The sequence below is a fragment of the Pinus tabuliformis genome, chromosome Q, assembly GCF_031772625.1.
Source record: "Pinus tabuliformis cultivar Carrire ecotype Pingquan chromosome Q, CPIR1, whole genome shotgun sequence".
NCBI classification, from domain to species: domain Eukaryota; kingdom Viridiplantae; phylum Streptophyta; class Pinopsida; order Pinales; family Pinaceae; genus Pinus; species Pinus tabuliformis.
Window position 1 is genome coordinate 182,088,017 of NC_142296.1, and position 25,540 is coordinate 182,113,556.

Here is a 25,540-nt window from a genome sequence, read left to right on the forward strand (position 1 = left end):
ATATGAATCTTAATTTTATAAAAGGAATTGTGTGGCTGATTAAATTCACATCTTCTTGAGATTGGACGAAAGTTTATTTATTTAAAAAAATCATTGAATGCTTTCACTATGCAATGATTCCCCAATCTAGGAGCATTACAATGGCTTGTTGTTGATTTACAACACTCTAGAGAGATCTGATAGAGGGGCTTGAGGGATCAACTTTGCAGGATCCCTCCTCTTCTCTAAAATGTTTGGATGGAGGGAAGCTCAATCACCAACCACAATAGTCATCCGACTCACTGGTAACTTCGAGGGGCTCAACCTGATTTGAGCTTGTGATCTATGTCTTCTTTGTTGGCAACATTTCTTGGGTGGATGATTCAGTTGATTGAGCTAACAGTTGGGGCTATATATATAATACTGTTAATGTTTAAAAAAATATGAATCTTAATTTTATAAAAGGAATTGTGTGGTTGATTAAATTCACGTCGTCTTGAGATTCGATGAAAGTATATTTAGGGAATTGCGTGGTTGATTAAATTCATGTCTTCTTGAGATTCGACGAAAGTATATTTATTTAAAAAAATCATTGAATGCTTTCACTATGCAATGATTCCCTTACAATGGCATGTTGTTGATTTACAACACTCTAGAGAGATCTGATAGAGTAGCCATGGGTGCCTGGGGCTTTCACTTGGCAATCTAGGAATATTACAATGGAGTGTAGTTGACTTACAACACTTGAGATCCATTTGACATAAATGTCGTGGGCATCCAGCACTGTTACTTGGGCCCGACCAAGAAGAAATGACAACTTGCATGAGTCAGAGGGTCCATGAGGGGAAAAACATGTCTTTGGAACTTGAACATTGGTTTGGGTTGGGAGGGGGTGATTGGGGGGGAGGGAGGTGTATTATCACTCTCCTCTTTACCATCAACCAAGACCCCATTGACTTGTGTTTAATCTTTATCCATCAAGGTTGTTGTAAGCATCTCGCAGTTGGATGAACTTTATTCTCTAGGCTCATCATCAGTGGATTCTATTATGTATTCTATGTATGCAAAATGAGACCTGTTGAATACAATTTCACATTCATCGACAAACCTTTCTTTGATAACCTCAACATTCAATGTGCTTTCATATTCAAGACCCGCAATAAGTGAATGTCATTGTCTCCCTTGATTGTTGGATAACTTGATAATGATCTGCAAACTGCTGTGGATATTCCATTGGAACAGTTTGTCACAATAGATTTCAGATTCTTTTATAGCTTATTTTCAGCTTAAATAAATTAAATAGTTGAAAAGCGAGAAATAAAGAATTGAAAGAAATACACACACGCCATCAATAATAGACATAATCTTTTCCTTGGCAAACCCTCATGGGAGAAAGCCCAACTAGAATGTGAGGCTGCATTGCTCCCTTTTCTATGATATGGAAATATGCAAGTACAAAGGATGAGGTAGTCTCTATGGAGTTACTTGAGACTTGTGGCTTGTAAGGCTACTACAGGACTTTAACCCCCTTTGTTATGCTCTTTAATGTCCCACTCCCAATTTCTCTACTCAAGTATGGAACAAAATACAATAGCACAGAATGGAACCCGTGTTGAAAAGTGTAACTAGGTTTGGTCTTCATAATGACATGTAATTGATGGAAAGAAGAAAAATAAAATTGTTATTGTAATGCTTTTCTCATGGGTTCCATGAGCAAGGGATTTTATTTTAGTGATGGCTCCCATTGTGAGCCTTTAGGATTTGTCCTCTAGTCATAAAAGTCAATTTGAGTCTGTCATGTATGGACCCTTCTTGGGCATGTTACATATTTATATAAGTCCTTAAATAAGTTAGAAAGCCCTCCAAGACCAAGCAAAAGTATCTTCTTCAAGTCGGCTTCAAGATGGAATAAAAGATCTTCACTAAAGGACATGTCGGCTCACCCTCTCTCAAGTTGGCTTATTATGAGGCTACAACAACTATAAATAGGGCAGCATGTCCACATTTCAGAGAAGAAATTTGGTCAAGTTCTGAAGTCAGTAAGTAGTGCGAAGATCAGCGAAAGGGAGTCTTATGGTCAGCGAAAAGAAGGGAAGAAAGATCGAAGTACCTAGCATTGTTTTGGGTCTGTTTTGAGGGTTGAAGTTATCCATACGTGCAAGGAATCTCTGTTGTCCAAACTGTAGAAAGAAGCCGAAGTCTAACAGTCAGATTTGAGGACAAATCAAGAGAAGACAAGGGTGTATCTCTAGCCGAGTTACCAAGGAAATGAACTCCCTCTAAAGCGAAGGGAATCAAGTCATAAAGGGAAGGTCTTATGAATGAATTAGGGTCAACAATTGTAGACCTAATTCAAGGAGGCCAAAATTATGAAGCAGAAGGAAGCCGAAGCTGAAGAGGAGCCGAGAGGAAGGAAGCAACAAAAGGTTGACTATCGTTGACTAAGGATCTCATCAAGGGAACTTGTGTCTTGGTCTTGGAGTGGAAAATAGGTCAAGAGTCTTGGTCTTCGTATTCTTCAATTGGAATCTTTGTAAGAAGAAGAATTTGTTCGGGTTTTCCTCTCAAGAAGGAGGGGTTTTGGCCTTGGTTGATAGTCTATATGCTATGTCTCTTGTCTCTTTATGGTTAATGCATTGGTAGCTGTTTGATGAAAAAGAACACTAATAATCTAATTAAAGGAAGATCCTAATCTAAGAAAGTAAAAAGCATTCACAAGCATTTACTAATCAAAGAGAAATCGCTTAATCTCTATGCCCTAGATTTCTCAACATGGTATCAGACGTAAGGTGACTAAGTCAAGGAAGGGCATCTTATCAAGGGAAACTCATGGATCAAATCTCAAAGAAGGCATCAAAGCTAAGATCATCTTGAAGTCAATGGAAGCATCATAACCTTAGATCAAAGAAGTCTACAAAGAAGTATTGGGATCATCATCAAGAAAAAGAAGGCCAAGTTGAAGAGATCTACGAATCAAGGTCCTTACCATTGAAGACATCACCAAGAAGTCATCATTGATCTTCATCAAAGGATCCAAAGAGATCTCACTCTCTATGGGATCAAGGATCACTCTTGAAGAAAACTACCTTCATCAAGGAGAAGTTTTCTATTCTCTATATCATCATCAACATCAAGGAAGCAACAAGGAGAAGGAGCATCCTATCAAGTAAGTATATTTATGTCCATATCTGAATCTGTCAAAATGTATTTTTGCAAGGAAAGCAACAAATTGGTTGGGGCTTCAAACTATCTTGCATGGAAGAAGAGGACAGATCTGAATCTCATTGAAAATGAGGTTATGGTAAACCAGGAGAGGAAGATGCTCAAGCTCAAAGGATTCTCATAGAATCCAAGGATCCTTTCATCCCACATGTATCTAAACTCGAAACTTCAAAAGAAATCTATGACAAATTGGTAGAGTTGTATTCCGTAAGCACTGCCGGAGAAGTCATCTCATTAAGACAAGAACTCTACAAGCTGAAGATGTCAAGGGAAGATGGAATAGCCTCATACTTCATGAGGCTATCTGAAATCTGGGATCAACTACAAGATTTGGGAGAAATAATGTCTGATAGAGAAATGACTATAGTTGTACTAAATGCACTACCGGAGGAGTGGGGTAACTTTACTTCAAGTATTTATGGGAAGAAAGAAGAGACTCCATTCCAGGATCTATGGTCACTATGCAAGATTGAAGAATCTAGACTAAAGGCCAAATCTAATGTGGGATTAGGTGAGTAGAATCAAGCATATGCTCTAATGACAAAAAGAAAGGGAAAATTTGGAAAATTTGGTCCTCAGAAAAAGAAGAACATGGCTAAAATACAATGCTATGGGTGTCAAGGATATGGGCATTATAGGAAAGATTGTCCTAAGCTCAAGAAGGACAATAACAATAGAGGAAGAGAAGAAGCCCACATCACCAAGGAAGTGGAGGAAGCTGAAATGAAGAAGTCCAAGAAGGAGGAAGTAATAGATCTCCACTATTGAGATAGTCTTCCTTACCTAGTTCTTTTATAGTTTCTGTTTCTAAGTTTTCTTATTGTAAAGTATGAACATGATAGGATGCATCATGGCATCATAGAAACATTGAAAGCAAGAGATTAGGACATCATCATAAAGAAGCATGAATGATGGTTAGAATCTATGGAAGTCAAGGATATAGCTCTTGGGAATCTCATTGGAAACATAAGTGGCAAGGTCATCTAGTACAAGGCTCATCATACATCTGTCAAAAGGAAGCATCTGCTTATGGCGATACTTTATATCCTCAAGATTCTCTGATGGAATCTTCATTGAAAGGTTCACCTATCATGAGGGGAAGCAAGCATTTCATCAAGAATTCCCAACTTGTGGAATTCATGGGATGATGGTATGATGACATAAAAGAGGCAGAGCAATGGATTGAAGCTTTTTCAATCAAGGGAGCTGCTACAGAAAGTCTGGATGACCCAAAGGAAAATGAGGTATGTATGCTTATATTCAATATTAAAGAGTCATGTCATATGGTTGCAAGTAACATGGATCAATGCTTTATCTTGAGAGCATAATCAAAAGGAAGGATCTCCTCCCTCGAAGGAATGCAAGAATGCATGGTCACACATTCACCAGATGAAATCAACATAATATGTCGTATGAAGAATGAGGTGGTTGACTATGATTGAGGAACTCCTCTTAGCGGCTTGGTATTTAGCATAAACTAAATAGCCAATTAGGGGTAAGGTTTGACTCCCTCAACCCTCACCTAGGGTTATTGGTTTAGACCTTCTAGAGTTTTGAAAGTTGTCTACACGTGGCTACCCAACATGCACGAGCAATGGGGGTTGATGTGGCATCCTCTTGTACCATGGTATGAACTTCGATTGATGCGATTCTTACATTGTTGGAAAGATCTTTGAGTGTAGAACAACGCTAGGGGGATTGGCGCATGTGAGATTTTTTTAACCTCCAAAAACATCATTTAATGCTTCAAAATGGCTCCAAAGGTTTTAAACCCCATGTTATAGAATCTTCCTTAGAGAAGTTAGGGAATGGGAAAGAGGCCTACTTCGAATCTGTAGCAAGCTTCTCTTTCCTCCTCGCTTGTAAGCTCCAATTATAGCTCCAAGTGCTATAATTAGAACCTGCACACACAATTGAAACAAGCAAAGGATCTACAACAACCAAGTAGCATAATCTAACATCTCTATTCAATGAATCAACAAGGCATTGAAATACATGAGTGTAAACATAATACAACACATATAGGAAAACAAGATACTCTTTGTATTAATAGAAATAGGAGAGAGTTTACAACCATAAATAATAGATGATCTTGTAGAAGTCTCCCCAAGTTGACTTGTCCTTCCTTACCACAAAACACACCTCAATATCAACCATAATGCATGAAGATTATGACTCCTTTAGATTCAAGGTAGCAACATGAGGGCATGATCAGTCTCCAAAAGCCAACCCTGATGCTATGGATGGCTGTAAATTTATAGGAGAGGGATGGTAGTTTAGGATTTACCATAATGAGCATGAGATCCACTTATGATGGGAGGATGAACTCAAGGGATAAGAGGTGAAGTCTCCAAGGTAGGATCATATAGGATTCGAGCTCATATCCATGGCAAATAGTTAAAACAACCCTTGGAATCTTCTGGAAGAGGAAGCTTCGAAATATTTTTTAATTTTCTTGAATTTCTAGAATCAACGCACCTGCAAAGGAGAGCAACAAGTGCTGATCAACGCTAGTGTAGAAGGGAGTAACCGATGCTGAACGCAGGTGGCTAAAGGGACATGTTGTGTTGGGGCAAAAAACATTGATTTTGAGCAATTAATCCCAGAAACTCAGACTTTTTGGAAAGGTCATGCTTAGGGCTTTGTGAGGGGATGATGACAACATGTTCATAGATGTTGATTGATCCAGTTTTTAGGTCTATTGGCCAAATGTGACAAAATGACCTATAACACCCCAATTTTCCAAATTGGTACTCGTTAAAAATGTCCCTGCAAGTTGATTCCTCCATTTGTTTCCACTCTGAAAGCATTGAGATAGATGATAAATAATATAATGATTCAATTCAGATCATATCTCCCCATTTAGGGAGGTTTTTAGTCCCCAAAAGCTTTACTGAATGAGGTGAGGAATTTTTTCCTCTACTTTTTCATTGGAGTACCACTTTCCTTTGCTTGGAAGGTGTCCTTTAAACCAAATCTTTTGAAGGTCATGCTACCCTTGTTTTGTAGTTTTGGACGTCTTCTGCAAAACTATGCCCTCTGCCAACATTGCCCGAGCATTTGGTGCTAAGTCCTCTATGGAAGGTTAGACCCTCTCCCTCCCCCTAATCCAACATTGAAGGTTCATAGAGTTTGAAATTATCCACATTCACTACTAAGTAAATGTGCATGTATGGGGGAAGATTGATTGTAGGCATTATCGCCCACCTTTTCCAATACCTTGACAGGACCGTACTGCTATTGTTTGAGGGTTGAGGGAGTCACTATTTTTGTGTGTCTTCTACCTTATCCTAACCTTTCTTTTATAAGCTTGAGTTATGACTGAATCCCTAACCCTAATTTCTAAAGTGATTGACAATTGAGATTAGATCTCAACATTACTTTAGATTAATGGTCTAGATTACATCTAATTCATTAATGCAAAAACCTTTGCATTTAATTTATCAAGTCACTATATTCTATAAAAATAAATTACTATAGTGCTTAAGGTATAAGGGTGTATTAGGTGACTTTTGCACATCTAGAGACTTAGACCTATGTAGAAGTTCCTACTCGAGCTACAAACATCAACACCATCTAGGGGTAACAATGTGTGCTAGAGGTCTCTGCTTTTGAAGCAAGCCATAAATTTCTTGGTATTGTCCAAAGATTTCCAAAAGCCCACTCTCAATCTCTTCTATAGTGCCATGCATTTGATTTTTCATATGCTATTCCATATAGGCGGTTATGGAGTGATTTAGGGAGACACGACAAAGTTATATCTTTTTGAGAACTAGGGGTAACAATGTGTGCTAAAGGTCTCTGCTTTTGGATCAAGCCATAAATTTCTTGGTATTGCCCAGAGCTTTCCAAAAGCCCACTCTCAATCTCTTCTATAGGGCCATGCATTTGATTTTTCACATGCTATTCCATATAGGTGGTTATGGAGTGATTTTGGGAGACACGACAAAGTTCTATCTTTCTGAAAATTGGCAAAATTATTTAAAGGATTATCATGAACAACATGATGAATTTTTGGATAAGGTTTGGAGAATTGCTTTGTATTATGCTTTCAAAATGAAATTGTTGACTTGCTCTGTTGCCATGGCTCTCAGTGCTTATTTCTCATACAGGCTGAAAATGAGCAGGGATAACCACCTTGAGTCATATTCGAAAATTCTAAAGTAGTTCAATGAGATAAAACCAGTTGTAAATACCTCACTATTAAAGGAGGAAATGTTGTGTGCACAATTTTATGGGTGGATGAATTGTAAATGTGAAAAATTGATTTTATTCATCTTTGTTAGCTTACTTTATACTTTCAAAGTAGCCTAGTGCACTCCCACATATCTTTGTCGTTAAGTGTCCATCGTAGTCACATTGACCTACTTTTTTGGTGATTTGTTAGACAATGATAAAATGATCTTATCTTATTACACAACCTTGCTGCACAGGCTCTAAGAAACACAACTAGTACCGTGAATAATATTAGATTTCCTTGAACCCAAAACTTGATATTTAATTCCTAGCAAAACTCACTAAATAAAGACATAACTAGGTTCCTAACAAAATATTAAATAGAAGCAAATAACGATTTCAATCACAATGATACACACATATTTCTTCCCAACAAGTGTTTCAATAAGAAATCCAAACTTATGTGAGCTCTTGTCCTGGGATAATGACCCACCTAACAAAATACAGATACAATAATGTGGATTGATCCAACATATCTGCCTTAGATCGTTGCTCGACCTCTCTTGCATATTTAGACCTCCAACCCCTTTGCACTCCCTTAGACCCGACACATCGTTCACTAAGATGTTGCTCTCAATCTTGCGCTGCTGTTGTGTGTCTATCTCCTCTCCTCAACCTTGCTTTTATAATTTTACATTGAACCAAAACCCCAATCCTAACCCTAATCTCAGAGTGATTGACGGTTGAGATTAGATTTCGCCTTACTTGAGATTAACGACTAAAATTAAAACTTACTAGTAAATTACTTCACCTTTCCTAAGTTTCTATTAGCTAAATAAGCCAACATATTAATATGTCCTTTTTTCTAAGTTAGACTTAGGGTAAGTTACATTAACAACTTGTTCAACCTAGAGCAAGTGTTCTAAGGGGATATGAGTGACTTTTGCATGCCTAGATTGTGAAATTCTAAATAATGTTGCAGTTACTGGTTGTTATTATTTGCCTATCTATTTAGATTATTTACAAAATACTTGTGACAAATACTGAATAAAACACAACTGCAACTTCATTGAAAATAAATAACCACAGGAATGGGGAAAAATTATGCGTGCACACAAAAATAATGGACACCAATATTTTCGGACAAATGTCCCTCGAAAAACCTCTAAGGGAAACCCAGTGTGCAGATGATGGTTTTAATTAATAAAATTCTTTAGCAAAAATAAACAATTGGTTGTCGTAAGATGGTAAACCTTTGGAAAATTATTCTGATCACTTCTGCAAGTCTCCCTGACCCCCTAGAAGCTATTTGACCCACCAGAACAAATTCGGCCTCCCTATGAAGCTGGTTCTGGCTCACACGTGCGGCTTGGCAGATAAACTCGGTCCTCCTGGCAACTCACACTAGCTGGGAAAATTAACTCGGCCCCCTCTGGAAAATCACGACCTCAATTGGAAAATCGATCCTCCTGTGCAAATCGATCTCTTATGTGAATTTTTATTGCTCCAAAATTTCTCCCTTCTTGAGCAATTCACACCCCCTGCTAGGGTAAATTCACACCCCTTGCTAGAGAAACTCGCACCATTGGAAAATCGATCTCTCTTTGTAGAAAAATTGATCTCCCACTCTCACTGGAAATCTCTGTGAATAATCTCTCTGGAAATCTCTACTAAAACCCTTGCTGCTGATGTCCTTGTGCTGCTTCTGCGCCCTTGCTATCATTGTAGCTCTGTGTCTTGATTGCGTTTTCCAAATGCCCGTCGATTTCCTCTTATAATCTCTCATTGACAAATTAACGACCATGATCTAATCACAATTGATGGCTAAGATCATCTTGACCCCATTAAGTGACTTTTCTGGAAGTCTCTAGAGGAAAATCGATTTACCGCAATTAATACTGATTAATTAAGCTTATTTCCCTAAGTTAGACTTAGGAAAATTAATTAACTGCTTAATTAAATCTAATCAAGGCCTTTTCTTGCGAAACCTTTTCTGGGTATTGGAGAAAATGTGTTCCCTAACCTCATAAACACAATTTGAGACTAGAACCCCTATCCGAGCTGTACCAACTAACACTCCCTCTTAGTGAGGAAGGTGTTATACATAACACCCAACTTGTCTTTGAAGAAGATGAACTTCGCCTTCCCCAAAGCCTTTGTCAGAATATCTGCTAGTGTTACCTGCTTATCTGTAGGTATATAATGTAGCTGGACAATCTTGAGCTTCACACAATCTTTGATGAAGTGGTGTTTGATGTCTATTTGCTTGGACCTGTCGTGAAACACCGGATTCTCTGACAACCTGATGCAACTTGATTGTTATAGTGTATCACCGTCGTCTTTATTCTTTGACCAAACAAGGCTACCAACAACTTTGGAAGCCAAATGGCCTCACATGTAGCCATGCTTGCTGCTATGTACTCTGCCTCTACTGAACTCAATGCCACAAACTTCTACTTCCTGTTGTACCAGGAAACAACTCTTGATCCCATGTTGAAGCAACACCTGAAAGTGCTTTTCTGATCCACTATGTTCCCTGCCTAGTCTGCATCAGTATAGCCCACCAACCTGACGCCATCACCTTGAGCATATTTGATCTCATACACGAATGTGCCACACAAATACCTCAACACATGTTTTGTTGTCATCCAATGCACTCTCTTTGGCTCCACCATGAACTAACTGAGAGAGTTTACTGCATAGGATATGTCTAGCCTGGTGTTGACCAGATACATGAGAGAGCCTATCAACTACCTGTACAAGGTGGGGTCAACCTCTTTTTCCCTAGATGCATCTATCTTCCTCCAATTCGTGATCATGGGAGTGGACATGGCCCTGCAATCCTCCATCCCAAATCTCCTCAGGATCTCTATGCAGTATTTTTCTTGACCAAGGAAAATCTTGCCATTCGTTTGCCACACCTCCATGCCTAGAAAATAGTGCACGAGCCCCAAATATTTTATCTCAAACTCTACTGCAAGGTCCCTCTTGCACTCCTCGATGAGCCCCAATGAACTTGTCAAGAACAAGTCGTCCACATATAGGACAAGAATGAGAACATCTCCCCCAACCACTAAGTAGTAGAGGTTTGAATCCGCCTCACTCTTCACAAAGCCCATGCTCTGCAAGTATCTGTTGATGCGTTCGTACGATGCCTTGAGAGCTTGCTTGAGCTCATACAAAGCTCTCTTCAACTTGCAAACATGGCTCTTTCAACTGTGTGCCACAAAGCCCTCTGGTTGTTCTATGTACACTTCCTCCTCTAGTTCACTATTCAAGAACACTGTTTTGACATCCATCTGATGAATCTACCATTCCATCTATGTTGCTAATGAGATCACGTCTTGTATGTAAGTGTCCCTGGCCACAGGAGAAAATGTCTCCTCGTAATCTATTCCCTCCTTTTGAGAAAACCCCTGGCCACGAACCTAGCTTTATATTTCTTGATGCTACCATTTGCACTGTGCTTGATCTTATAAATCCAGCGTGAGCCAACCACCGCCCTGTCTGTCGGTCTCGGTACAACCTCCCACACACTGTTCTGCATGATTGAGGAGTACTCCTCAACCATAGCATCTTGCCACACTTGCTACCGTGCAGCCTCTTGATAGCTGGACGGCTTGTTATCCAATGCTCTGGTTGTCTCCGCTCTCTCTTGCTCGTCTTAGGAGTCCCCACAAATTCTTGAGTATTCCTAAGTGTAACCTGAACCTCACGATTTCTCTTGCCAACAATGGAGTTAGGAATATCCACCTCCATATCCTCCTAATGCATCTCTCGGATCTGTTGCATCTGCTGCTCCAAGCTTTGTGAAGCCTTAAGAGCACTCGCACCTGAACGCGTGCTCGAAATAGTCACTGTACTCATGCTCCGTTGTTGCCCCTGATTTTGTTGCTCTATTCCGGGAGCTTCTGCTGGTTGCTCACTGTGTTCTTCAGCTACTGGCAACTCTCTGGACCTTTTGTACGCCTTGTCCTCCATGAACTTGACATCCCGCCTGACTATAATCCTCCTGCACCATAGGATCAAGATCTTGTATGCCTTTGAGGTTTTGCTGTAGCCAACAAAGTAACCTTGTTCTGCTATTTGATCCAACTTCAAACATGTTTTACCTAAAATGTGACAATACGCTAGGCAACCAAATATCCTAGAGTGATTGACATCTGGCCTTTTCCCGGTGAAAGCCTCCTCGGGAGTCATTTTGCCAAGCGCTCCATGTGGGACCGTGTTCTGAATATAAACTATTGTATTGCATGCCTCTACACATAGATAGCGTGGGAGATCTTGGTCATAGAACGTTGCTCTTGCTGCCTCTAAAATAGACTGGTTCTTCCTCTCAACAACCCCATTTTGCTGCAGGTTGTTAGGAACTGCTCATTCTCACCTGATTCCTGCCTCAGTACAAAACTCTTAGAATTCCTTGCTGGTGTACTCACCTCCATTGTCTGACCAAAGAGTCCGGATCTTTTTGCCTGTCACATTCTCCACTAGAGCCTTGATCTCTTGAAAGCAACTGAAGACCTCATCCTTGGTCTTCAAGAAATAGATCCAGGTCTTTCCTAGAGAAATTGTCAATAAAAGTACAAAAGTACTGATACCCTCTGAGAGACTTCGTCGACATCAACCCACATGTCTTAATGCACAAGGTTTAGAATCCCCTGCGATCTACTGTCACTCCTTGGAAAAGATGCTTTCACAAACTTCCCTAACACACATCCTCTGCAAACATCATCATGCTCTGTGCTCACCTACGAAACACTTGTCACCATCTCACGAAGCAACCAGAGTGCTCCATGATAAATATGGCCCATCCTCCTATGCCATAGCTCACTCTGGTCCCTTGGACTACCGCTGCTAACTAATGCCTTGGGTGTGTCCATTTGCAACTTGTATAACCAATCGATCCTCACCCCAACTGCTATAGGTGACCTCAAATCCTTGTGCTATAACAACAATGTAGCCCCTCTGAAGATGAGACTGTGTCCATTATCCTGAAGGACTGATATGAAGATCAAATTCATCCCTAAGCCTGACACATGCAACACATCATGGACAGGTATCTACTTGTCGTTCTCCCTATGAAATAGAACAATCCTTCTGACAACTGGGTTGCACTTGGAATTGTTCCCCATCTGGATATGGAACCTGACGTCCTCCTCCTTGTAATTGGAGAAGTACTCTCTATCCCCTGTCATATGAAATGATGATCCACTGTCTATGTACTAGACACCCTGTGAAGGTCAAGCTAGTCAGGCAAGCGATCAATGCAAACTCCTTCTCCATCTTGTTGGAGAGCTCATCTGCATCTACTGAAGCTGCAACTTGATTCTTGCCCTTTTTTTTCCTGAGAGGACAATTGCTGACATAATGGCCAAACTCGCGACAACCATAGCACTTGACCTTTGGAAGGTCCTTCTTCTTCTTCTCTCCTTTCGATCCTTGTCCCTTACTGGACCCCTTCTTCGTTTTCCCCTTTCCTGCTAGGGCATTGTTTTCTTGCTCCCTCTCAACCTTCAATGTCTTGTCACTGCTACTACTCCCACTAACCAAGCTAAGCCTAAGCACATCCTAGGTGAAGTCGCTCCAAAGTTGTTCCCAATCTGGAAGTTTATCTCGTCCATTGATTACTTGGATAGAAACACCCCTCCTTGGTAAATCCATTGAGTGCTATTTGCACCACCTCCTCATCATTGGGTTTATCACTTATTGCAGTAAGCTCATCTCTGGCAAGTGGAACTCTAGTGAGATATGAAGTTACGTCTTCACCCTTGTGCATCTTGACGGTCCTCAACCTCTCTCTGAGAATCAACTTCGTATTTTTTGTAGGATCTCGGTACAGTTTTATGACACATCCCACATTTCCTTTGCTGTCCATTTCTCTGCGATATGTGGAACAATATGATCCTTGACTCCATCAAAGAATCATTCTCTTTGCTTTGGCATTCTGCTTCTTGTAGGTAGCTAGTGGTTGTGGATCTGTTGGAACGACAACAATGTTCTTTGCAAACTCCTTCAGACCATACTTGTCCAGTAAGAACGACATCCTGGCTTTCCAAACACGAAAGTTGGAGGCTCCATCCAACCTGTCCTGACCTCTCAATCCTGTTGCGGGCATCTGTGGAAAATCTGGAAATTCAGTGAACTCAAATAAATTGAAGAATTCAAGGTGGGTAGAAATACTCGCTTTCTCTTCCTGTGTTTTGCACAGATTCTCCTTCTGCCCTCGGATCCGCTCTGATACCATGTGAAATTTTAAATACTGTTACAATTACTGGTTATTATTTGCCTATCTATTTTGATTATTTGCAAAATACTTGCGGCGATTATTGAATAAAACATAATCGCAACAAAGTTCAAAAATTTCATAGACACAAGGCCTATGCAGAAGTACTTGTTCGAGCTACAAAATCAACACTCCCTCTTAGCGAGGGAGGTACGTTTGGAAGAACTTCCTCCACCTGGATTTGTCTTCAATCCCACCACATCATCTGCTACTGTAGCCGCTCCCTCTGAACTGGTAGCCTTCCCTACTACCTACTTTGGAATTTGATCTAACGACCTATTTTTCCCAGCCATGCTCCTAGGAGGCTGCTACTGAGCATCCATCAATGTTAGCTCATACTAGCTGATCTTGATAGATTTGGAAGAGGCCTCCTACCCATCTTCCATATTAGAAAATTGAGTCCTTGGTCTTAACTCAGACTTCATAGCCTCTTGCTCAATCTCTGACACTAACATTGATCCTTGATCCAAGATCCCCTTGAATCTGCTTGTAGACTGGCCTTGCAAGCGATACATCTTACCCTTCCCGAAACCAAGCTTGATTGTTGTGTCCTTGGTAGCTCCTCCCTCTGAATGGATTAATACTTGTCCTTTCTGGAACTCAACATCATACCCTTCGTCCTCCATAACTAAGAATGAAAGCAAGTTCATCTTTAGCTCTAGGACATATAACACCTCTTCCACTTCTAGAGATCCTCCTAATTCTAGTTGGGATAAGATTGTTCCAACCCCTTTCCTCGCATGTATGGTACTCATACCAACTTTCACATGCATGTCTGAATTCATCTTTGAAACACTAAGGAACACCTCCCTCTTTCTCGTCATATGGCGAGACGCTCCATTATATACAAACCATGCATCTCTCATGATAGTTATAGAGAGGCATGGCACCAAGGCAAAGTTCCTCTCGAACTTCTTATCCAACTCGTCCATCTGTGTAGTGGCTGTCTTTCCCTTGCCCTTCTTTCTGTCTGGACATTGGCTCGCATAATGTCTTGGTTTGTGACATGCAAAGCACTTGATTTGGTCATGTCTTTCTTCTTCCTATCTTGAAAGGATCCTCTCTTGCCTTTCTTCAGTTTAGCAATGCCCTTTCCCTTTCTTACATGACTTGAAAGAGCAACGTTCTCCTCATCCCTTTCATCTTTTACCTAGTTGCCATGAAGAGCCTCCTCACGAGTCTCCTCTTGGTGAAGTCATCCCACAACCTATCCCAAGTTGGGAGATTCTCCCATGCCACGACTCCTCTGACCAAGGTATCCCATTGCTCTATGAATCCATTCGGCGCTGTCTTGACTCCTTACTAGTTCTAAGTCTGAAACTATCTCGCCTACAGCAACAAGCTCATCTTGTACTTGAGAAATTTGAGTGAGATGAGAGGAAACAACCTCATTCTTGGACATCTTGGTGTCCTTCAGTTTCTCTCTCACCACCATTTTTCAGTTCTGGTTGTTGCTTTGGTATAACTTAGTCAATGCCTCCCACATTTATCTAGCGGTTTTCTTCTCAGCTATTTGCGGAATAATGTGGTCCTTCCCTCTGTCTGGGATAATCCTTCTAGCTTTCACGTTGTTCTTGTTATGGGGGACGAGAAGTGTTGCATTGGTAGGATGAATTTGAGTTTGTTGTACAAAATCCTATATTTTATTTTCCTCTAACACCAATGCAATCCTCTCCTTTTGGATGTTGTAGTTAGAGAACCTATCCAAGTGATCTTAAAACTGGAGACTAGTTGCCATCCCAAAATTGGAAAATCACTGAAAATTTCTGGCTGTTGATTGGTATGGTCTTCCTTTATTCCTTTGAAGGTTGACCTCTGACAATCATTGGTATTGCTTTCAAATTCTTGTGGGCCTCGACCATGCCTCTAGCCTGTTGTTTGGATTTGCAACTACTACTACTTGGCTTTTTGGTGGCTGTTCGACAGTCCTGACTCTTCTTTCCTCTGCTTAGCGACCCAACTAAACACTTGGCACTCTGCCCAACCCAACTCGCTCTCACACGCTGTGCTGCCCCTGCTAGCTAATTTCTACGACTTGCCTTGCATCAACGGGCAACAATTTTGCCCATGAGTTTTTTTGTTGTACCTGTGGGTCTTGTGCCTTGACCTTTCGACAAATCTTCTGTCGACTACAACACCCACGACGAACACTGACTTTTCTATTGTCCTTTTTGGCTTGAACTATTGCCCCACAAGGTCCTATGATGTTGTTGCTAGAATCTCAACCGTTGGCAACCTTGCCCGCACTCTGTCCACACTTTGGCGACTGGCGGCGTTACCCCTCCCTTCACCACTGTGTTGCCTATGCTTCTATTATAGTGGAATTTGAGTCCGTTTGTGTTGTTTTTTTGTCGTTGTTGAGCGCTTTGCTTGACAAATATCTGTTGGGTCTCTCCGCATCTCATTCCATGACCTCTGTGTCTTTGCGTCTTGTTCCACGAATTCAAAGGCTCACCCTCGGCTCATTTGTGGACGTGTAGCCTTGCCCAATTGGCCACTGACTTTATCTTGCATCAACAATCCCTTGCAGCGAGCCGTGACGATTGTGTTTTGTCCCGTGTGATCGACTCGGTGGACCAATAGGGCTATCGAACCCCCCCCCCTCGATTTCCTTTTTTTATTTTTAATAACAACGTCGTGCCCCTTTTTCTTTTTTTCTCCTATGAATTGTGCCTTAGAAAAACTTCTCAACCTTTAAAATTTTTTCTCTTCAGCCCTAATTTGTTTTGTTATTTATTTATTTATTATTTTTGTTTTTGTTTCGCTCGTATGACCATTGCCGAACCTGGCCCAATGATCTAGTATGGACTTGGCACTTGTGACTCTGAGATCGGTTTTCTTTAGAGTTCCAACTCTGATGCCATGTTAGATTTCCTTGAACCAAACACATGCTATTTAATTCCTAGCAAAACTTATTTAATAAACACAACTATGTTCCTAACAAAATATTCATCGGAAGCAAATAACAATCTCAATCCCAATGATACACAATTTTTTTTCCCAACAAGTTTTTATTAAGAAATCCACATTTACGTGGGCTCTTGTCCTAGGATAATGACCCACCTAAGAAAATACAGATACAATAATGTGGATATGATCCAACAGATTGTTGCTTGATCTCTCCTACAAATCTAAATCTCTAGCCCCTCTACACTCCCTCGGACCCACCACACCACTCACTGAGATGCTGCTCTCAATCTTGTACTATTGTTGTGTGTCTATCTCCTCTTTTATAACTTTACATTGAGCCAAAACCCTAATCATAGCCCTAATCTCAAAGTGATTGACAGTTGAGATTAGATCTCCCCTCACTTGAGATCAACGACTAAGATTAAAATTTATTCACTAAGGCGACTTCTACATGCCTAGACACAAGGCCCATGCAGAGGTATTTGCTCGAGCTACATAATGAACAAATACTGACAAAATTCTATCTTCAAATGCCCCATTGGTTCAAAGTAATAGATTCTTTTTGCTAGTTTTTTGTGGGACTTAAGTTTAATGGCTAAACGTCCTTTCCATCTTGTCTGTTTATATTGTCAAATCAATTTCTAGATTGGAACCTTAGCAAATTCATTCTTATTTTCTTGCTATTTTCCAATGTTGCACTTATTGTGATAATATCTGCAATATTTATCATGGTATTTTCCCCCTTTCAAATTACTACGATAATTTTGTTAATTATTGCGATAATTTGAAACTACTATTGCTCTGTCTTTGTCAATATTATCCAACCAAATTTTTGGTCATTTAACCCCCATTTCTTTAAAATGTGTTAGAGAATTGCGTTCTAAGGATACATTGACCATTTTCGATCAAGCAAACAAGAGGAAATCTATTGTTTTCATTTCTTATGATTCATCTCATGAGATATGTACCCTAGTAGTGAATGGTAATATTAAATTCTTAATGTAAAAAGACATCCTTTTACTTAAATTTTGTCCATTACCATTAATTGTTTCAGAATGTTTGAGAGTGGTTCTATGGAGAAAGTAGAAATGTAAATCCCATTCAAAATTCTACCGACTTAATAATTTTCAGTGTTCCAAGATTGGCGAGATGACAATGTTTCCATTTGATGTTGTCTTGTATGAGGGTATGGAACTAATATTTAATCAAGAGTACCAAGTCCTCTATGTACCTCGATGTTGGTGGCATTGAGTTGAACTCCTTTGTCATGACCCTAGTAAAAATTGTACCTTTCACTCAAGCAAAATCACTGGTTAGGCATGTTAAGTTTTTGTTGTTGTTGTTATTTTGACTAGTGGAATTGACAACTGGGGCAGTCTTGTAGTTGTAGGGTCGATTCCATCCGTTACCCCTATAACCACTAGGTGCACCACGCATGCCCCTAATGTGGACACAGGTTAATAGGCGGGGGGAGGTCAAACCAAGGACCTCATAATATTTTACATAACTCGGTTACATGCTTTGCCAAGTGAGCTACCCCCAAAGGGCTTAAGCTTTTTCTATCTTTTTTTAATATTTAAAGGGTGATATTGATGATGCGTATCCTAATATAGGCAATGATTTTGATGTTACATAGCTACTTGTTGTAGCATGCTAATTTTTGGACTCTAGAGTCATTTAGAGCCTCTTTGTTGATGGATTTTGTTTCAGAGATGGACTGCATTTGGTGCTATTTTGGTTATATGCACCCTTGCTATGTACATGCACCCTTGCTATGTACATTAGAAACTTGAGGGTTTGGATTCATATGGATGCACATGAATATAAATTTTTATTTTCAAAATTTGAATATTTTATGTATTTTTTGGTCGACTATTCTTTTAGTCAAGTTTTTTCTGGTTCTGGTTCAGATCAACTTTGTGGGGTTGGCCAATCCAATTCTGATAACATTGTTGAGAGTGCTATGACCATTTTTGATCAACCAAACAAGGGGAAATATGTTGTTTTCATCTACATGATTCATCTCATGAGATATGTTTAATCTTGTTTTGATGTGATTTTGTATCATCCTATTAAAACTTATGACTTTGGACAGATGTCATATTCAGTATCGATATTTGATGTACCATTTGACATCTGATACATCTTATCTATCAGTTTTGTTTTCATATTTATTTGGCAATGTGTTTGTTTGATGTTGATGTTGCTTTAGAAGTTAACAAAATTGGAAAAAATGATTATTTTTGAATTCTTTTAAAGTTTCCATACAGCTTGAGTGGGCCTAATGGTTAAGAGTATGTGTTTCCTCCTAAGAAGTCTCAGGTTCAAAACTAGAGGCAGGTAGAGTATGTATGCCTTCGTAGACTTAGCAGTCAAATCGCTGTGCGGAGGTGGGTCCCTTGCCCCACAAACAAGGCGCTCTCATACACCAATTTGGTGTCTGGCCTGGGCGTGACCTTAAAATTGGATAATACTAATACTAATAATAATAATAATAATACAATTTCTGATATTTTCCTTGATATTGCCAATAATTTAAATTTTGGACCCTCGGTGATAAATTCCTGATAACAATAAATGTAACATTGCTATTTTCTCATTTGTGGGGCTCACAATAACAAGTAAGCATCTTTTAAGATAAAATATTATTATTTTTTTCCTTTTTGGTGTTTTCCATCAAATTATGCTTCTGCGGATCTTCTCTAAAATCTTTCTGCATTTCTTTCTAGTGATTAAATTGAAAGTTGATTTTCAGGTTTGCAAGTCGGATAGATGCAGCAGTTGTAAAATGGATGTGGATTTTTCAAGGAAAGAATCAACAAAAGTTGAAGCATGCTCTGCTTCTAGTTGCAAGGGAATTTCTGTTGGAAAAACAAACACTCAAGTTTCCTCAGAATCTGTGTCGTCTCATATGGCAGACACTGCAGAAAAAGGTTTGACATCCATGAGATTTTCTCAATCTGAACAAGTAAAGTGTTCTGAGATGATGCACAATAAGCTGCAAAACTTCTTGGAGAATTTGAAACAAGATTTTAGGTCTGAACTGAAGGAAAGGGATGAAAGGATTTGTCTCTACAAGAGTCTGTGGAGTGATGCTGAAGCAGCAGTGGATTCCATGTTGTTTGAGATGAAACTGATCAAAATGGAGTTTGAAATGGAGAAGCTAAAGATGAGAAACAGAGGTGACAACTTTCTCCAAATGTGTTTATCTACTTACTTTACAATTTGGTTTTTTCCTCTTTTGCACTGATAATATTTTAAATGCACTTGAAAATTGACCAAGAATCTTCATTACAGGTAATTGATCTCCAGGTCTGCATCTGCTAGTTTCGATCTGCTCCACCATTTAGATCTTTGTTGCTTATTGAGAATTAGAGATCCTAAATCACTTGCATTCTGTGTCCAATTTTCACTTGTATCTCTGTTTGGATATCATAGTATATTTCCTCATTTATTTGATGATTTCCAATACTTGGACAGGTACGCTGGAATTTAGCAATAGAGAGAGTGAAACTTCTGCAAACAGAGAGGCTGCAAGTTCTGGGAATTGTGTGCCAGTGAATTTAGATAAAAAAGGAAATCACATTGACTATACTGCCACACAAACATTGGAAGAGAAAAAAGGGTTGGCTGATTTAAATTTAAATCCAGTCATAGATAGTGCATCAGAGACAGATGCAAATGGAATAATTCATAAGCAGGGTGGTATGCTTCTTTCAACGAACAGAAGTGATCACACTGCTGTACAAGCTTTGAAGGAGGAAAATGGGTTGGCTGATTTAAATTTAACTCCACTCATGGATAATGCATTTGAGACAGATGCAAATGGAATACATCTGAAGCATGGAGGCATGCTATTTGCAATGAACAAAAGTGACCACACTGCTGTACAAACTTCAAAGGAGCAAGATGGGTTGGCTGATTTAAATTTAATTCCAGAAGTGGATAATGCATTAGAGACAGATGCAAATGGAATAATGCAGAAGCATGGAGGCATCTATCTTTCAGAGAGCAGAAGTGATCACACTGCTGTACAAACTTTGAAGGAGAAAAATAGCTTGGCTGATTTAAATTTAAGTCCAGTCATGCATAATGCATTGGAGACGGATACTAATGGAATAATTCAGAATCACAGAGGCATGCATCTTTCAAAGAACACAATTTACTCCACTGCTTTACAAACTTCAAAGGAGAGATGTTGGTCGGCTGAAATAAACATAGATCCAGTCTTGGGTAATGCATTGGGAACAGATGCAAATGGAATAATTCAGAAGCATGGAGGTATGCTTCTTTCAAAGAGCAAAAATGACCACGCTGCTGTGCATACTTTGAAGGAAAAAATATGGTTGGCTGATTTAAATTTAAATCCAATCATGGATAATGCATTGGAGACAGATTCAAATGAAACAATTCAGAAGCATGGAGGCATGGTTTTTTCAAAGAACAAAAGTGACCACACTGCCATACATACTTGGAAGGGGAAAAGTGGGTCGGCTGATTTAAATTTAAATCCAGTTATGGATGATGCATTGGAGATGGATAAAAATGGAATAACTGAGAAGCATGGAGTCATTCTTCTTTCAGAGGACAAAAGTCATGGGGCAGCTATTCCAAATAGTAGCTTTACCATTTCTGATCAAAATACATGGAAACCACATGCAAGGAAAGATGCTAAGCACATGGAGGGTATTCTGACTGAATTGGGAATTTTAGAAGAATATGGTAGTAGCTTTGATTTGAAGAAACCAAATCTGTCCAAACCTCAAGTCAATGATATTCTGGAAAAGAAACCAATTGATGAATCAGATGCTTTAAGTCGCAAGCTGAATATGGGCCTTAGAATTGATTCTTTTGGAGGACAATGGCAATACACTGATCAAAGTTCATTTTTAGATGGAGAAGCTTATTCAATGTTAAGGAGCCATGCTTTTGGATGGGTAAAGAATGAGGCTGACTATGCTGATGGTTATGTTAACCTGTTTGGAAAACGGGGACCTCCGTACCCATTACAAGAGTGTGAGAGTGGAGGCTTTTCCTTAGGAAAAAATCAATTGAAAAGCAGTAAAAGTGTTGGTCCATGTGATTTTTCAAGTTCAATATTCATGGGTACTGATATCAGTGATACGTGGAAGCCTTCAGATGATGAGGTCAAGTATTTACTTCCACGAACTGGAAGCATTTCTTCTTCTTTGGCCGACAATTTTCAGATAGAAAGAGAAAAGTGTGCACATGTGGAGGATCTAAATGAAGCTTTGTCTTCAAAGTATGCAGAAATTGAGATGCTAGTTTCTAAAGAAAACAATTTTTTCATGGATACTGAGGGTCAAACTAGTAACATTCTCCTTGACAATGGTTCAAAGGTTGAAAACCCCAAGGATCATGAATTCGTATGTTGTCAAAATGAGCTTGAAAATGCTATTTCCATGCCCATGTCAGGGGAGACTACTTCTGAATCAGAATCTAGTTGGGAACAAGTAAATGAGCAAGATTTCTGACTACATATATTTCCATGATGAATATTCAATTTTCAAAGTTGTAAAGTAGATGCCTGGATCTCAAGAAGGATTTTAATAGCCAGGGGAAATGTCGCAAAACCGTGATTCTTAAGAAGGATATTGATAGTCAGGGAAAATGTGGCAGACACCGTGATTCTTAATGAAGATGAAGTTCATCTTTGGTCACAATTCTTCTGCAACATAACATAAATGTTCATCTTTATCAGTTGTTTCTTTTAAAATTGGGTTATATCAATGTATGCAAGGGTAGCTGAACTATTTGAAATATTTTGTATATCTTTGTGATCTACAAGAGGGCGAAGCATTTGAATATTTGTATTCTTTGTGAAGTATAGCTGGTTGGAGACACTTGAATGACATTTATATGTATATAATACTAGTTTGCTGTGTCTATGTAATAAGTCATCAAATTTAATCGTCATTTCCGTTCACCTTCTCTTTCCTTTTTTCAGGCAAGGTTTGACACCAAGAGACACGTATTATATGAAACTTATTTGTGGGGGTTGTTGAGAAACATATAGTCAAATTTATTTTCTACGATTCCCTGCTACCATTTGTCCTTTGTTCCTGGTTTGCCGTAGTTTGTAATGTTTCTTGTCATGATCTGATGTGATAAAGTGGTTCTGATGTTATGTTCTCACACAATTGTCAACCATTTAGTTTGCCTAGAGAGTTTATTTATGTTCATATTGCTTCGAAGTTCAAACTTGGTGGAGAAATAAGTTGGATTTCCGTTATTGGCCAGTTGGAACACTATTCTGAATTCATTATACAGATCATGTGATTTCGTAACATTGTTTGGAAACTTGTGGCGTCCAACAGTTGTCCAGAGCTCAAATTTAAACTACCTTGTAAGTTGTAACATAGTGTTGTGAAGCTTGTTTGTTCTTTAGCAGCTTGAATCTTTTCACTCCGGTGCACAACTTGCAAAATTTATACGTGTTAATGAAAAAACTTATTCAGATCATGTGATTTCGTAGCATTGTTTGGAAACTAATGGCGTCCAACAGTTGCCCAGCGCTCAAATTTAAACTACCTTGTAGCATAGTGTTGTGAAGCTTGTTTGATCTTTAGCAGCTTGAATCTTTTCACTTTGGTACACAACTTGCAAAACTTATGCGTTGCAATGAAAAAATAATCTTATATTATGGGAATCTAGCAACTATTTTCCGTGGTTGTTCCCTTTGAAGACCGGCTCTTATGCATTAACCAACTTGCCTGCCACGGGAATCAGAATTTCCCCTTCCACTTGCATGTCTACGTTGTGGCCTACGTTTATTGCTAGGGAACAAACTCTTCTTTTTTGATCAGAGAAAATGGAGGTGAGATAAATGGTATTGAGATTGCCCCTTATTCTGGCAGTTTGTTTGTTCGTTTGTTAGCGATATATGTATCCATCTATATATGTTAAATTTTTAAATTTCTCACAGAAACTTGAGCTGAATTCCACCATAAAAATTTGAATGATTGGAATCTGTAATATCAACATTTGTAAACTGTGATATCAAAGTAATATGACATCTCCCAAGGCACCCAAATCGTTTTAACGGCAATTTGAGCAATGCAGATTGTGATCTCAGTCCTTGCTAGTCCGTCCCAAATCGTTGCCATGGCAACTTGAAGGACGCAGATTTTGGTCTGCTGGATTCTGACCTATACAGGGTTTGACTATCCAGCAAGGTAGGCAGATGCACTTTAATTACTGTGTTTGTTCTCCCAGTACTTTTCAATGCATATGCTAACCTTATGACATCTCCCAAGGCACCCAAATTGTTTTAACGACAATTTGAGCAATGCAGACTGTGATCTCAGTCCTTGCTAGTCTGACCCAAATCATTGCCATGGCAACTTGAAGGACGCAGATTTTGGTCTGATGGATTCGACCTATACAGGTTTTGACTATCCATCGAGGTAGGCAGATGCACTTTAATTACTGTGTTTGTTCTCCCAGTACTTTTCAATGCATATGATAACCTTATGACATCTCCCAAAGCACCCAAATCATTTTAATGACAATTTGAGCAATGCAGATTCTGATCTCGGTCCTTGCTAGTCTGACCCAAATCGTTGCCATGGCAACTTGAAGGATGCAGATTTTGGTCTGCTGGATTCTGACCTAGACAGGGTTTGACTATCCAGCGAGGTAGGCAGATGCACTTTAATTACTGTGTTGTTCTCCCAGTACTTTTTAATGCATATGATAACCTTTATGACATATCTCCCAAGGCACCCAAATCGTTTTAACAACAATTTGAGCAATGTAGATTGTGATCTCAGTCCTTGCTAGTCTGACCCAAATCGTTGCCATGGCAACTTGAAGGACACAGATTTTGGTCTGCTGGATTCTGACCTATACAGGGTTTGACTATCCAGCGAGGTAGGCAGATGCACTTTAATTACTGTGTTTGTTCTCCCAGCCCGGTACTTTTCAATGCATATGATAACCTTAGACCCCAATTGAGCATTAAAATCAGCATATGCAAATATTAAAATATAGAAAAGTGACTGCAATGCATGAAACTGATTTCCAATGTATAATGAAACAGAGAAATGCTCTCATAGCAAATGTACAACAGACTACGGCCAATCCTTGAACTGGCGGTACAACAGATTAAGGCCTGAACTGTGGTTTGAGAATATCATAAAATCACCTGGATGCAAAATAACTATTCATGAGATCTGCAACGCCCTGTCCATCCATTGAGTGCTTTTTATTTAAAATGAATTTATATGGTTCTGGTTTCCATTTAACTCTTTAAAACTTATATAAATTTTGGTTAAGATATTTATATATCAGTTTTCTATTTTATAAATACATGATTTATTATTATTATTTTTACTTACAAAATATTTATTAAGATTAATAATACTATTAATATTTATTTTTTATTTTTAAATTTATTTTTAATTTAATAATACTATTATTAGTGGATAAATATTTATTTTTAATTATAAATATAAAGGTAAAGAGACTTTCTGAATGAATTTTAACTAAATTTATTTAAAACAAAGGTGAGTTGTAAAAAGAAATATATATATTTTTAAAGATCTATTTCTAATTATAAATATAAAGGTAAAGGGACGTGCCAAAGGAACTTTAACTAAATTCATTTAAACAGAGTGATTAATTAAAAAATAATACTACTTTGTATCTTTGCAACTTTGAAGGAATAATTTTTTCATATTATTTCTTTAAATTCCCTACACCTTTTTATAATTAGTCATTTGTCAAGGCATACAAGCTTTTTGGTAAATGTAATTTTTTCAAATTTAACTTTAATATATTTTTAATTATTTTCTTATATGATATTTTTGATGGGGTGATTTTCTTTGGAATATTATTGACAACGGGTATTATTGTTATGTTTAGAATAGAGATTGGCACGAGGGTCGGCTAACATAGATAGCAGGTTTAGCCTTGCCGCTTGGCCTTTAAACTACAATGCGTGGTATG

At 38.8% G+C, this 25,540-nt stretch overlaps 1 protein-coding gene across 2 annotated transcripts in view; it reads left to right on the top strand.

Annotated features, from left to right (window-relative positions):
* LOC149218835 (uncharacterized) overlaps positions 1-22,518 on the top strand; it is an 83,943-nt gene extending 61,425 nt beyond the window's left edge. For both annotated transcript variants that reach the window (XM_089384158.1, XM_089384159.1), the window contains exons 3-4: positions 19,326-19,752; positions 20,051-22,518. In XM_089384158.1, the coding sequence (XP_089240284.1) occupies positions 19,326-19,752; positions 20,051-22,065 (2,442 nt within the window). In that variant the 3' untranslated portion in view covers positions 22,066-22,518. The remainder of the gene's footprint in view (positions 1-19,325; positions 19,753-20,050) is intronic.
* Positions 22,519-25,540: the final 3,022 nt, after the last annotated feature.